The 15,802-nt window shown below is 47.6% G+C and overlaps 1 protein-coding gene and 1 pseudogene across 1 annotated transcript in view; one reads left to right on the forward strand and one right to left on the reverse strand.

Annotated features, from left to right (window-relative positions):
- Positions 1 to 15,802, reverse strand: part of LOC144180575 (defensin-like) — a 127,433-nt gene that overhangs the window by 27,002 nt on the left and 84,629 nt on the right. Inside the window, exon 3 of the mRNA XM_077708904.1 lies at positions 4,195 to 4,243. Coding sequence (XP_077565030.1) covers positions 4,195 to 4,237 — 43 coding nt within the window. The 5' untranslated portion in view covers positions 4,238 to 4,243. The remainder of the gene's footprint in view (positions 1 to 4,194; positions 4,244 to 15,802) is intronic.
- On the forward strand, positions 10,912 to 12,177 carry LOC144180013 (uncharacterized; annotated as a pseudogene).

Consider the following 15,802-nt stretch of genomic DNA (forward strand, 5'->3'; position numbering starts at 1 on the left):
TATTCGTGATGACATGAAGTCATTCGAATAAAAGCAAATAAGTTGCGCATCAAAATTCTGAAGCACCCTACGGAAAATGCACAGCCACACATTGAAAAAATTAGGCTTTTCCCCAAATACGAAAGAACGCTGACAGTGCACCTGGCATGCTCACACATTTGCCTGCAACGTCCGCGCAACGCCTTGCGAATAAGGGGGGTTTGGAACACACAGCTGTATGCGACTTAGAATTGCGTGGGTTGCATCCATTGCACGTCTAACCCACTTCAGGGAGCTCATCCAATTGACTTTGGCTGAATTGAGTGCCATCAGCGCGCTCCTGATTGGCGGTCCGGTCGCGGTTTCGGCCCCGTCGCCCGTTCTGTTCCATTTGAGCCAAAGAATCACCGTCCTGGTATATTACGCAGGAGTGGGTAAAAGTATTCCACGGTCTCGCCTCCGCTCCCCTTTATGTGGTATGCTTGTCCATATGTTGTCCGATATACATTTTTAAAACATGCAAGTAAAAACCTAATAAAAATTTGAGCAAAAAATTAAGCCAATTGCGCGCTTGTGAACTCATGATACAACGGAGCTGTTTGCGTTCACGGGCGAGCGAGTGCTGACGTTACAGTCCTGCTGCGTCCGCACGGGCACGGCCGCTCGATGGAAACTAGGTCCGGCCTGCCCATTCACACGCCGCCAATGGGCAGGCGCGTGAAAGCGGAGTTGTCAGTTGCCGCCGCTATTTTCGGCGGGGGCGCCACACATCGGTGACGGCTCCCGCGTCCCTCGCTTCACGGCGCCCTAAGGAATATCGACGATCATCGTTCCTTTAAATGTAATTCACTCGCGTTATAACACACCTATCTGTAAACTAATAACACCACGATTTACGGCAAAGATATGTCTTCAATGTCTAAGAATTTCATCTGTTTGATGGCGGTAATTCTTGTTCGCTGTTTAAAAGGACGAGTGCGATGCGGCCGCTCCCGCAACCCCGTTCTCGCGATGTTGGGGAATATGACTGTCCAACATGTTACAATGCTAATTCGGTTTAAACACTGCAGCCCGTTTGTGTTGGAAAATAAAGCTCCATTACTGCTACCATTCACCATGCTAATTGAAGGACAATTTTAAAACGGTCGTGTTTTAACCTTGCCAAACACAGGCTGAGCAGCCCCAGGGCTGTCTCACGTTTGAATTCAGGCACGGTAATTTTACTCCGAAGCAAATGTCCCCAAAATGCCGAGAAATTGTAGAAGGTCACATTTATTAGTAAACCGGGTATTTACTGGTTAAACAGGGATGTAAAATGCTTAGATGCACTGCGCACCTGATTGCTTTGCGTGAGAGGAACACCTAGCTGTGTACTCTCAGTAATGGGTTTGTGATTTGCTTTTGTTCTTTCCGTATTTCGTTTGAATCGTGGTTTGATTTCGCATGTGCGGTTGAGTTTCCCGTATGTGTGAAATCTGATGTGTGAAGCTAGCGTTGTGCAGCTAGGCTGCTTGAGTGGATATTCATAGATTTAATAAAAACTGCTTGGCAGTGAGAACTTTTGTATATTTACGTGATTCTATGTTGTAGAGCGTTTACGCTGCTTGTCGTTTTTCATTATGAACAGCACAGAATAAGCTCAGCTTTTTAATAATCTGTACACGTTAACTTCCGTAGGGTGGAATCGGAATTAACGCGGGCAAGCAACACGGTTGGAAGGATTAATGCGGCTTGCAGCATCGCGTGTCGGCGACGGGCGATGGCATGGAAGCGCAGTTTACGGGTGCCGCTTGTACTCGAGGTGGTGTACTACGTATCGGCGCACACACCGGTCTGGGCGCGAAAAGAAGCAGCGGCGGGAATGTTGAAGCTCGCGTGAGCGCTTTGAGCTTTTCGTTTCGCTGAATTCCTCGCACTGCGCGTGTAATATAGCGTACTAGTGTGCTCCTGGTTATGAAATGCCCAAAACTACTGCGTGCCGCGCTGCAAGTCGAATTCCTCGAAAACCCCGGACGTCTGCTACCACGAGTTCCCTGCCAAAGAGCGACTCCGAGACGCCTGCTTGCACATCTCCCGTCAAGGGATCAACAAGGGCAGCCAATGGAAGCCAAACTCCAGATCGGTCGTTTGCTCGCTGCACTTCAAAGAGGATGACCACACAGGGGGATTGAAGCGCAAGTTGTTGCCAACAGCTGTATCGGCAAGATTTCCGTCGTACCCAATGTACATGCAGCCGGGAAGCCCAAAAAGGAGGAGGGCGCTTGTTCGGCCGCTGCTCGAGGCGTGTGCGTCAGCATCTCAAGTACGCTATCAAGGTCAAGTGAGCACAATGGTTGCGGAAAATGAAACGATTAAGTATTCAATTCTGGGTCTAACGGTTAATGAAGAAAGAGGTCAACCGCACTCACCGACAGAGGCAGACCCAATCCTGTATGCTCTCACGGACACGTAATCATGCGGCCAACGTAATTTTGAGACTCGAGAATGCCAGACTTCGTTCGATCTGACAGGCTTTTTCGATAACACCAATAGAAATGCCCGCCGCCTTAAAATAAAAGCAAACAGACTAAGCGAAAAACTACAAGAACTGCAAAAACGCTGCGACGAATTTCGCGAACGAGTGAAGAAGTTCGAGGAGGATCGCGCTGTAAAGGCAGTTCGGCACCGCGGACAAAAGCTCCTTTCAAACACCGTATTCCCACACCTCACAGACTGTCCGCTGATGTGGTGCGCCAGCAACAGGGACCCGTACCACTGTCATGAGCTGTGCGAAATGTTCTTGAAAAAGCTATTGAAACGGCTTCTTGCCAACTGGGCTGGCGACGTTAATAGCTCCTTGGAGAATCTACTGAAGCTTTCGTGAAAACATTTCTCGCCGAAGGTTTTCCGCTTGTAAAGATGATTGCCGGTGAACCTTACGCGAAGAGGACTTACATATTTTCTGATAAACCCAATAAATCCCCCTTTAAATGTTGTATTAAATTTACCTTTTTATGTCCCACCGACTTAATATAGTTTAATTTACCTTCCAACTGTATATTACGTTTGCAACTAGTGTAAATTAAAGAACGACTGCCGCAGTTTTACAGCATTCCAAGTACTCATTTCCGTGTTTTGGTGGTTCCCATGTAAATAGTGTTCTTGTTGCAATAAATCAGTTCATAGTTGCGTTCGCTCTGTCCACTTCATTCGTGCGTGCTTCGTAATTTTGGTACTCTGTAACCTAACGCGCAGTCTAACAATATTTACAAAGCAAATGAACCAATGCACCCTAAAAGGTGTTAATATTATTCCAGTTTTCTATGAAAACGCAGTTAAAGCAAGGTGTGAAAATATCCAGTCATATTTGTCAATCCCGCATTGAGAAATGGGCGTGTAAGACACAGCATGAAACGTTTATGCGATTTTTACGTATGCGCAAGTTATAAGCTGCTATGTAATAAACAGAAATGCGGTTGCTCAGACTAGCTTGCCGCGCCAAATATTATTCCTGAAAGCCTTTGTAAAGTCTTCAGAAACAAATCCACCTATTGCGCTCGACGTTAGCAATGCGCCACCTGCGAACGTCGCATGCGGCGCGCTAAAGGAAAACAAATGCAGCGCTGTGCCTGCTTCGGAAATACTAGTTAGTCCGTGACGCCTACATTATGAGTTTCCGTCTCATGTATCACCACATATTATTATACATTATGAAGATGCTGACTTCGGCTGTCGGTGCCGCCAGGAACAACTTACACCGCATTGAAACCGTGACCGCGGCCGGCAGCCGCCGCTCTTCTTTCACCGATGATTAGCGCCACGACTGACGCTGCGGCGGAAAGGGAAACTAACGCCGTCACCGGCGGAGAGGCGCGTTCGGCAGGCCGGACCTAGTTTCCATCGAGCGGCCGTGGCACGGGTGTGCGTTCACCGGCGGGTGTAGTGGGACCTCCCGACAATTCGGCGCCCGTAGCGGGAAAGCCCATCTAATGGCCACGCTATCGCTAACGTTACCCTTTCCTGCCCCTCCGCCTCTCCGCCAACAGGCGCGAGAGCCGAGATCGTGTACCGTACGGCCGTCGAGGCGGTGGCGCCATCTGCCGGCCCAGCGATGTGCCTTCGCCTGGCGTTCCGGCCAACACCATCGCTTGCAGTCACTGACAGCGCCGGACATTGCGAGTCCCTGAACAGCTGCGCTGTTACACGGAATCGAACGGTTTCGACTGGTGTACTTACCCGAAAGTATCACCGCTGTCACGAGAATCGGCAGTGCCTTCATGACTTTCTGCAACAGGAAAGAAAGATTCAAGAAAATTTTTGCATGTCACACCCCATTTCAGCACAAATCGACGCGTTATTCTGCACGCATATGACCTCTCACCAAAAAGAGATCTAAGTTAAATAAACTCCTGAATTCTGAAAGGGTTTCAAATCTCGCATCAAACTGAACATACAATTAACAGTGATAAATACGCTCAATTGAAGAGGCAGACAGGCGGATAATCTTTTAATTTTGTGCTCGTTCATCTCCATTTATTCAAGGAGAAAAATTTCAGTTTTTAAGGAAACAACCAGCCCAGATCAACGCCGTATCAAAATCCGAGCCTAAACGGGTGATAAAGAAAAAATATGGGTTTTTTTATTACAGGATTGCTTTCGACGACCAAAATAATACCTCATCTCCTCACAAGTTTCAAAACATCTAGATATTAGGGGAGATGAAGCAATGGCCACTACACAGTGCCTTTTAGGTGAGGTCTCCATGATGTGGCATCACCTTGTGCAATGAGAGAGAAGGCTCAATATTGAAAAAACAGCAGAGACTTTTGCCGGTGTTTGCGATCGCCTACATGTTTCTCTGCTAGGGGTCGGGGATGTAGAGAAAAGAGGCCTTAGACAGAGGTGGGCAGAAAAAAACAAAAACAAAGAGAAGGCTCTTTATTGAAAAAAAGCAGAGAGTTTTGCCGGCGTTTGCGATCGCCTACATGCTTCTCTGCTAGGGGTCGGAGATGTAGGGAAAACAGGCCCTAGAGAGAGGTGGGCAGAAAGAAACAGAAACGAACACAAAAAACCACTGGCGTGGCTTGACGGGCTTGACGGACTATTTTGTAGATTGTGTCACAGAATTCACAATTTTGAAATGTGGCCAATGTCCTCCAAATATGAAAACAAACTTTTTAGAGCCTGACGCTGCTTTGAGGGGCAAGTCCATGGTCCTATGTAGGTCTTCAAAGTTACCGGCCCTTGATCTAGGCATTCAATATCTTCAAAAAAACTGGATATTGGTACCAAGGAGGCCACACATTGTAATAAAATATGTTTAACGGTTTCTATGGAAGAACAATTATCGCAGTACGGGTTGGTCGTCAGTCACAGGCGAAAAAATTAACTGTTGGTGTAGGCCGAGTTCTGTCGTAGGCGATGAGCTCTGTAGGCCGAGTTCTGTCGTAGGCTCCCTCGTAGGCTCTCCAGCCTACGAGGGAGCTGTCTTGGAAGTCTTGATGTCAATTCAGGGTCAATCGCATGCAAACATATTTCGTTATTCGGTTCGTTGCGCCATAGCCGGTTTCTTTCAGTTACTGCAAAGCGATGGGCGATGGTAGAAGCGAGTTCTTGTATCGTACACTTCGCGGTATTTCCGGTGGTTAAGGCCCATACGGGCCGCTTCATCGGCTTTTTGATTTCCAATAATACTACAGTGGCCACTTATCTATTGCCATTTCCTAGAGTGTCCAGCAATGCAAGCGAGGTGGTGAAGGAAGGAGATATCGGAGGCTGCGGTATGGTGAGGGGAAGACCTGCTCCTCCTTGACAAAATTTGCAGAGCTGCCTTGGAGTCTGTAAAGATGCTCCGCTGATGCGGCTGGTGCCGTAGGACGTAAACAGTTGCTTCTTTAAGGGCATATAGCTCAGCCGCTGTAGATGATGTTGGTCGCTCCCGACGAAATGAAAACATTTTACCCGTAAGATGCGCAGCCGCCGAACAAAATCACTGCCAAGAAACATAACTGTGCGAGCGTAGTGGGGCATCAAGTTCCATTTCATCGCATCACTTGAATGCTAAAGTGCATATACGCACTTATAACCATAATTTTAGCCCTCTCAGCTTGTGTCACTGTTAATGTCACTGCTCCTTCTATGGCGTCACTGCGACGTGGTACCACAAAATTTGATAGGTTTTAAACATGCATGGCATTTTTTTTTTGGTTAAAAACGTACTTCGCGTAGGGAATATAGCTCAACGAGTTGCCAATGGTTAGTTCTTCAAATTAAACCAGTATGAATTTTGTCTTTGTGGTCCTTTTGAGAACAACTACAGCATAACTTTTTTTATTATATTAGGTGCAGGACGTGTCACTTAATGGGGCGCTTTAGAGTTATGTGCTCGTGAAAGTCCTTACTTAGAGTAATGTGTCCGGCAGCTTTTGCGATGGCACATCAGCGCAATGGACAAACCCTATGAGAGGTGGCCACATGGAAACAGAGACGTGCTCGCTGATCGAATGCGCTATCATGAAGCTCCAGTTTTACCGACAAAGGTGGATTTAAAAATCAGCGCATCACAGGCATAGAAGGGAATCCAGATAATGCAAAGCTGTCATCCTTGTACACGTTGGTTGAAAAATACTTCCATGTGGCATTTCTTTGAGACTGTTACAGCGCTTGGTTTCGCTGCTAATTTTTATAACGGTGAGAAGTGGCGAGTCCGTTGATAGATACGAGATGTAAAAAGGGGAGTTGAATTTGTCAATATCCCTACCGATGAGCCAACCTGCTCGAATTGCGGAGAGCGCGCTGGAAACATGAACAGAGGCGTCGCAAGGCGCGCCCACTACCTTCCTCCTCCGCAAGTCCCATCCTCGGCCGGCTTCGAGAAGGCCAGCGTAATCCCTTGTAACTTCCGCTTGCCCACTACCAGATTTGCGTTCCGGGCGGCGTATTTTTGAAGGGTTCGCTGGACAGCACCCCCCACCTGAAATGTGGGATAGCACATTGCGCGATTCACAACGTCAAATAAACACGGGGCCATAGGCTGCGTCCCTAACCTAAGGCACCTTAAACGGTATCAAATGACCACTATTAATAAAAATAACGCGTAACATTGATCATAGATAAGGTTGAAACAAAAAAATATATATATTGAGATCTACTGGGGCTCGAACTTAGGCCTTCAGCGACAGCACCCAGTACTCAACCTCAAGGCCAGAGCTAAAATAGTATGGCGCGTGAAGTGGCAACTCACATGTCGCATGGGGGCGACACATTTGGAAACACGCACCCGGTGTCCCGGGTACCATACGTGGATGCCAACATTATCTTTTGTAAGGTAAAACACAGCGGCGCACCAGGCGAGAAAGCTGCAGCAACAGCAACGGCAGTGGTACGAGCAACAGAAGCAGGAGCAGCAGCAGCAGCTCCCAATGAACTTGGAGAACAGCCAGATAATGTTTCCTTTTAAAAAATTCAGAGATGCATAAGACTGCGCAACTGTTGAAATGCAAAATCATTTTTATCCTGTCTTGGGCCCCGAGCGCTGTTCTGCCGCGAACGCGCAGTTTCTCTGGTAGCAAGCGCCACGTGTTAATGATTGTTACTCCAACAGCATATCTGCTAGCAGCAGAAAGACGCACAGAAAGATGCAGAAAAAGAAACGCAATACATGCATTACATGAGCAATAAAGAACGCTCTTTTCCTCCACTACACCTAAGTGGCATGTTTGGCGTTAGGCACGAAACATACATGGTGTCAGAACAGGAATTTGTATCCAAGCACTGTTTTGATCTTCTACGGGCAGTGGAGCAAAGACGACGCAATAAACTCCTTGAGGCCGCCTCCATGGCCCTTTAGGCACGACGGTAGAAGCCGTAAATATTTCGCAAACATTCAAGCAGAGATTGCAGCATTTCCTCGCGGAATCGGAGCCGAATGAGTAGCAGCTATCTGTGTCGTCGAAGACAGCGCTCCTTCTTAGTGTCGCCGGTGAGGACGCCTTCGGAATATTCAATACTCTGAGCTTAACAGAAGGCGAGGACAAGGTCGACTACGCGACGGTCATCAAGACGTTCGACGACTACTTCACGCTGCAGATCAATGAAGTGCATGAACGCTACATTTTTCGGGGGAGAGTTCATAGCCAAAGCAAGCCATTTGAGCACTTCTTAGGAGGCGTGAAGAAACAGGCGCTGGCGTGCTACATTGGCGTGCTTCGCGATTCCATGGTACGAGACCGAATCGTGTACAGAACCAACGATGACAACGTGCGGGAACAGCTGCTCAGAAACTGCGAGCTGACATTGGAGAAGGCTGAGCCCGTCTGTAAGACAGCCGGAACATCGGCTGTACACCTGGGCACCTGGGCAAAATACCAACAGCAAACACGAGACGGGGCAAACCAAGATATACAAATGCTCCAAGTGCGGACGTGTGCATCAGCCAAGAGACTGTTTCGCCTTCGGACGAAGGTGCATGGAATGCCAAAGAAGAAACTACTTTGCGATTTATTGCAGTGTCGCTGAAGTGGCGGGCGAAACTCAAGATCACGAAGACGACTTAAACGTTCTATAGGTGTCTGCCAGAGGCGTAATTAGCCAACGCGACTGGATGTTTCGAGAGACCTTCAACAACGTGTCTGTCGAGCTGAACGTCGACACACGATCTCAGGCTAGCTTTCTTCCCTTCAGAATATGCGGTAGGATTGCGCCTAGCCATGAAATGAATTCAAGAAGTGCGGTGCTCCACACATATGGTGGAGGCCCAATCAAGCATCTCGGAGTTGTCAGAACGGAAGTGACGCTCGGGGACCGAGCTGTTCTCGAATTTTTCGGTTTGGGTAAAGGTGGTCAGGCAATCCTGGGCCTACAAGCAACCGAACTCCTTGGATTTCACTCACGCGTTCACAGCGTATCACAGGGCGGCTGCGAGGAGCTTGTGAAAGATTTCCGTCACCTGTTCAGTGGAACCGGGTGCGACCAAAAAGCATATCATATGGTTCTTCTAGACGATGCCCTGCCAGTCATTCAACCTGTCTGACGTGTGCCGTTCGCCCTGATAGAACCATTACGAGGAGAACTCGAGAAGATGGAACGTACTGGTATCGTTAAAAAAGTCAATGAGCCTACTGACTGGGTGATTATTATGGTGATTGTTCGGAAAAAGAACGGGAAAATTTGTCCTTGCATTGACCCTGCTAGATTAAATGAGTGCATGAAGAGGGAGCACTAGATGAAGCCGTGACGAGGAGGCATAGAAGCCGAGTTAGCTGGTGCAACATTGTTCTCTCGCTTAGACACTAACTCTGGATTTCACCGAATCCTCAGGGATGACACCACATCACGGATTTGTGCCTTCTCCACCCTGTTAGTTCGCTACCACTTTTTACGATGGCCATTCGGCATATCGTCCGCCTCGAAGGTCTTCCAAAAATCGCTGAATGACAGTTTCGAAGTCCTTTCTCGCATGAAAATATACGTAGACGACATTCTGCTATGGGGTTCATCAGTTGAAGAGGACAATGACCGTCCTAAATCTGTGTTTGTAGAATCAGAACGTGCGGGATTAACCTTTAACGCGGACAACTGCACTTTCGGTGTGCAGCAAATCCAGTTTCATGGAGATGCGATCGATATATCAGCCATAAGGCCAAGCTCGGCACTGATAAACTGCATGCTGCACATGCCATCTTCATTTAATTCCATTTAAATCCTATCCTCTAATGTACAGATTAAAAATAGCAACAACAACAGAAACACGAGAACAAACCCGCACCAATAAAGCTATCGCAGGTAGCTTTGTTGGTGCGGGATGGGGCGAGTTTGTCCGCAGAGGAGAAGCTCGCCATCGCCCTTGCGGTTGTACAGATCGCTCGCGGTGCCTCACCTGGAATCATCGTCACCGACTCCCAGACCGCCCTGCGAAACATTACCAACGGTAAGTGCAGCCCTCAAGCTGCTCGTATTCTACGCACCTTCCCCGAGACTCAGCACTGCTCTGTACTTCCTGCGGAGACTGGGCCAACATGCAAGACATACTGTGGCAGTGCCCCACTATGCAGGCAAACAGTTTTATTCGCGACGAATCAGGCTGGGAGGCCGCGCTGCTCAGCCTCAATAAGGACATCCAGACGGCTCTCGTTGCTCTGGCAAACCGTGCGGATCCTCCGGGGCTTCAGCGAGGAACGCCAACGCATTCACCTCATTTACGAACGGCCCGGCCATAGACGCCGCCGTCGGGTCCAAGCTGGATTCGGCTGCCGACCGTCTGAGAAATTATCGGGTCACTAAATAAAGTCCTCTCTCTCTCTCTCTCTCTCTCTCTCTGTCACTCTCTCTCGTGCGCGCGCGGTTAAAAGGTTGTTAGGCATCGTCAATTATTTCAGCAAGCTCATCCCTTCATTACCTCAGAGGATAGCTCTAATGAGGAGCTCGATTACGCAAGATGCAGGTTTTGAATGGACCGATAACCATGCCAAAGAATGGAAAGAACTGTGTGACTGCCTCAGCGAACAGCCCTTGGTGTCGATATTGGGTCCTGCCAAAGAAACAAAGGTGTCTTGTGATGCGTCACGAGACGGGATCGGTGCAGCGTTGTTGGAACGTCACAACGACACATTGAAGCCTGTGGCATATGCGTGGCGAGCGCTTACCGAAACACAGCAGCGATACTCTCAAATTGAAAAGGAGGCGATGGCCGTGGTCTTTGGCTGGGGAAGATTCAATCAATTCGTCTACGGTGGACAGTTTACGGCTGAAACAGATCACTTCCCTTTCATCGCTGTCGTCCAGAAGGCAATTGGCGACATGCCTCCGAGGCTGCAAAGATTTTTCTGAGGTTGCTGCCTTATGGCGTTGAAATAAAATTTGTTCCAGGTAAGCAGGCCCTCCTCGCCCACATGCCTTCACGTGCCACAACCGAATTTACTGCGTGTCACCTCGACAGCAATAATGTAGAAATAGATGCCGTGAGTATGGTTTCTGCCCTCGTTAGTGACGACACATGGAGGCGGCTGACGACGGAAACGGCGCGACACGAACGCCTGAAAAATTGGCTGAGTGATCTAGAAGCTGGAAAACGGTTGGAGGGGACATAGAAACCATTTGAGGGAGAGCTATCACAGCTAAAAGGAGTACTACCAAAAGACTGCAAAGTGGGTATTCCGGCTAGCATGAAACATGAGACACTGGGAAGGATTCACCAAGGAAACCTAGGAATTAACAAGGGGAGAGCGAGGGCACGACACCCTGTATTTTGGCCTGGAAAAATTCGAAAATATAATCTTTCGCCTAAACGTGTTCTATCGGCAAAAAGTATGCCTAAGCCAGCCTTCAAGGCCTTTACTGATACGCCCTGTGCCCGACAAACACTGGTATTGAGTCGGCACGGACATTTTCGAATACGGCAGGAGGTCGTACTTAGGTTTTTACGACGCACTGTCAAACTTTCCCGAAGTCGAACTGCTCAAGGACACCTCGGCGAAAACGGTATTAGTCGTAGCGAGTTCAGTTTTCGAGAGGTACGGCAAACCCATTAATGTTTGTTCTTACAATGGTCCTCAATTTTCCAGTCGTGAATTCGCATTGTTCTCACGAGTGTACCAGGCATGTCGCGTCCAGTCCCAGATACCCAATTTTTGACAGAGTGGCTAAAACGCGCGTTCAGATAACTAAACGTATCCTGAAGCAAACGACCGAGGCAAAACAAGATTTCAGGTTGGGGGGTGTTGCTTTCAGGTCCACTCCGCTTGAGTCAGGCACATCACATGCTGATCTGCTGATGGGGCGACGGCTCCGTACAACCATTCCCGACGTTCGAAGAAACCCCAGTCCCAACGTACTCAGGATCATTCAGAGGAGCCATTCTAGAAGATCAAAATTACCTCTGAACCCGGGAGATTCGGTCCGGATTAAGAAGGGTGCACGGGAAACGAAAGCGCAAGTCCTCGATCATTCCGGTAACCCCAGGTCATATACCGTTGTCACAAACTAGGCGCGGTATCGGGGAGCAACCGCCAGCACCTACTACTAACCCGGGAGCACTTTAGACGCGACGACCAGGACGACAATGAAGATGACTGTCGGGGAGGGCTCCCATCCGCGACGATTCTCGCTGAGCCTGCTGGCACAATAAGTGTCTCGTCCGCACCAGCACCGATAAGGCCCCTCAGACAACGTCTACCGCCTGAACAATTGGCCTACGACCAGACATTCGTTCAAGTGCCTTGAACTAGTTCGTGAAAATTTTCCTTGATATTATCTGTATTGCCTTTGTTATTTCTTGTCTTTCGAGTGCAGGAAGGTTTATCGTATATTGGGCCCCAACTTGATGTGGCCCGCATGCACAGTTTCTCTGGCAGCAAGCGCCCCGTGTGCATGCAAGATTGTCACTCCAACAGCATATCTGTTAGAAGCAGAAAGACCCGCAGAAAGCAGCAGAAAAATAAATGTTATATATGCAGTGCGTGTGCACTAAACGACATTCTTTTGCTCCACTACACCGGCGTAAAATGTTTGGACTTATGCACGAAACGATACAGCATTACATTTTGTTTCAAGCTATGTGACCTTCTTTGTGTAATGTATGGCCTGTCTTGATTAGGTCAGCCTTCATTTCGACGATGTCTTCATCATGAGAGCAATACATGTCTGGTGGAAAAACTTCGCGTTGTAACAGTTGGGTGATGTCGGCAAATTGCGTATGTTGCAGCGAGGGCCGGCATCGTAACTCGTCTTTTTGGCATTTTTGTGTCCCCTTGCATATTCCTAGGAGTACTTGGGTGGGAGACCCCGTTTTACTGCTACCGCTAGTTAGAGGCTTCAGAGTCCATCGCAGTAGCGATTGAACCACCAGAAGAAACGTGTGCAATGTCGCGATTATGTCCTCTTATTACAATTGTCATTATCTTCTGCCCCTATTGCATCGTTTTCTTCTGACCCATTCAACTATGAAAGCCGATCAACCACCTCACCTGGCACAACCCAAATTTTCTCTCTTTTGTGCATTCAGTTCTCCTTATCATGACACCGCAACTTACAGTGAATCCACATCGCTGTTAGGCGGCAGTCCGCGACATTATCGTTCATGGCACAAAAAGCAGCATGGCACCCACAATTTAGCCATGGTTTACATGATTAAAAATGAAGACTCTTCAAGACAATCTCATAGTGAACACGACCACCTTTAACTCATTCCCTTGTCTTTCCCGGCTGTCCACAGACCTTGGTTTCCATTAAAGCTACCAACAACAAAAAAACTTGGAAATTTGACGAATCGCCTTTCCGGCCATGGATATGCGCTACTAACGTAAGCGTGCTTTGTCCTCTTTCTAAAAAAGAATGCTTAAATTACAGCTGTGTGAGCTTCCAGTGGGGAGATTGCATCATCTCATTTACGTCGTAAAGGTCCTTTTGTTTCATTGTTTTCTTCTCATTTTCCCTCCCCGTTTCAGGCCTACCCATTTGCTATTATGTATACATAAGCATCTTTTGCCACTTCTGTAATTAGCGTGTTTAAATTAGTCCTGCATTAGAAGTTCAAGGTCACAAAGCATTTGCTAGGTCGTCCTTCAACTCCCTATAGCCAATTATTGTCCGTGGTGTAGCAAATGCGTTGGGCTTGCATTCCGTAGACCCGAGGTATGCATCTCAAAACCAAATTCCCTCAACTTTCTCTACTTTTTCTTAGCACACTAGGTCATGTTTCAAATCATCGCTTAGTCATGAATAGGGCGCTTGCAGAATTCTCATTAGGAATCCTGAGCACGCTAACAAAAAGGTAGTAAGATTCTAAGCGTCGGAATTGTTTTACTATATAGGCATGAGGCCATGACGCAGGTTTTGTCGCAGAGATATAAATGACGCTGAGCGTGGCGTTACGTTCGTGATAGTCATCGTAGTTTTTATACATTTGCACATATGCGGTCTTTTTCCCTTTAAAGCAAAAGCTCCATAGTTGAAGAGAATTTTATAGCCCTCTGAGGCGCCCACCTTGAAGCCGTCTATCCGCAAAAAATACCGCTACCACCTCTTTCGCACCCGCCTCTTTTAACACTTGAGATTTTACTGTATTTCCAGGGCGCGCCTTGATATGGTAGGACAATGAAATTGAGAGAGGTCATAAACAGAATTCAATTAAAAAAACAGCCTCCGCCCGGTTCCCAAAGCATTGTCCAGTACCATGTTTCAAGTATGGGCTACTCTGTGTGCATGTAACACTTTGTTAGAATTAAGTGTGCGCATACATAATTTGCAGGCAGGGCACAGATTTCTTGTAGTCGGCCCTCATATGTTTGCGCTGTAAGCAATTCATTGATTTATCCATCGGTGTATTCTCCGTATCGTCTATAGAAAGGCGCGCCATAAGTATATATTCCCACTTATAAAACGTTTACCAGTACCCCAAGGCAGTATCTGCATTCGTTTGGGTATGTATAACTTTTCTGAAATGACGGCAGCAACTGTGGCAATGTACTGGAGTGCGGGAGCTGACACCTAACGTTTTGTTTTGCGGTCTTCCGGCGTGAATCGGTTCCCGCAGCTTGAATTACGGTGAGTAAAATGCTGACTTTTCTCGTTGCGTACCGGTTGACAACACTAAATCGAAAAGCGCGACGATAGGCCTAACGTCCCGTGTTAAGGCTTCAGGTCAGGTTAGACGTAACGCTTGCGTTGTGTTATCCACCGTATACGTCAAGCTGCGGTACCGGTTGAAATTGACATGAGAGGCGTTAGGCGTAATGTAAGGTCGCTGCATATCCGCGTTGCCATTTTCATCTACTGAATATCAACCACTGCGCAGAATTGTTGAAAACAACGGACTATAACTTTTGGTCATCCGAAGGATCTGGAAATGTACAAGCGACAACAAAAGAAACCGGATCGTGCGAGTGGGATGCGAAAAGCCCCCGCGGTATATCTGCTTCCCCGTGCCTGCGGTCGAGATAGCTGAGGGCGCAGGCATGCTCTGTGCTAGTTACCGTGCAACACTTTTTAAAACTTTTTTCTAAATCCTAAATGCCTTTAAAACATAGTCAAAAAACACATCTAGTATTTAGAATAGCAGGTCACACAGTACCTAAGCCAAAAATTGCTGCTATATGCCCATCAGATAACATAGAAACTTGCTCATGAAAATTTTCTCTGTTTCTCTTGGGGTTCTTAGACAGCTCCCATCACTTCATTACAGCGATGGAGCAGCTATTGGCCGGCTTTCATTGACTTGCAGCAATAAACGCATTCGACAGCCACTTAAAAAAGAAAGCCACAAAATAAAAGCAAACACGGAAGGCGGATCTGCTGCAACGAGCAAATCAAGCGGGGCCGCTCCGTGCTCGAGATAATTCTAGCTTTCACAGTGTTTCCAAGCGCGAAGAGTGAAAGCATGTATCAGAAGTGTTGTAGAGTCACTTTAATGCATGTCTGCTTCCTAGATTACAGTAATATCGCTTTACTGTGGCACACGGCAGCACATTGCGCTGCCGACTGACATAGCGGCTTAGCGGCACGATTTTTAGCAGCAGCCGGTAGTGTGCGGCATGCGCTGATGCCACTAAAGTTGCCGTTCATATTTATCTTTGTCAGGATCTCTTTTTATCGACAACTTCTCGAGAGTAAAGCAAATCGGATCAAGCAAATCGACGACGAAGATGTGGGCAAGTTTGAACCATTGCAGGGCGTTTTGGGAAAGTAGAGGCGTGGTATCAAGCAGAAAAAAAGGCCTCGTTGATACACCCAGTGAGTAACGTCAAGCTGACTAATTGTGTGAGACGTGGTCCTTGTTTTTATTTATTTGATGAATTTTTCGAGACATTTGTGCTTTTATCAGTGCATAAAGCGTCCCAGTTTTCAACGC

This window comes from Haemaphysalis longicornis, unplaced genomic scaffold (genome assembly GCF_048455015.1).
Source record: "Haemaphysalis longicornis isolate Haplotype H1 unplaced genomic scaffold, Haemaphysalis longicornis Haplotype H1 scaffold_4, whole genome shotgun sequence".
NCBI classification, from domain to species: Eukaryota; Metazoa; Arthropoda; class Arachnida; order Ixodida; family Ixodidae; genus Haemaphysalis; species Haemaphysalis longicornis.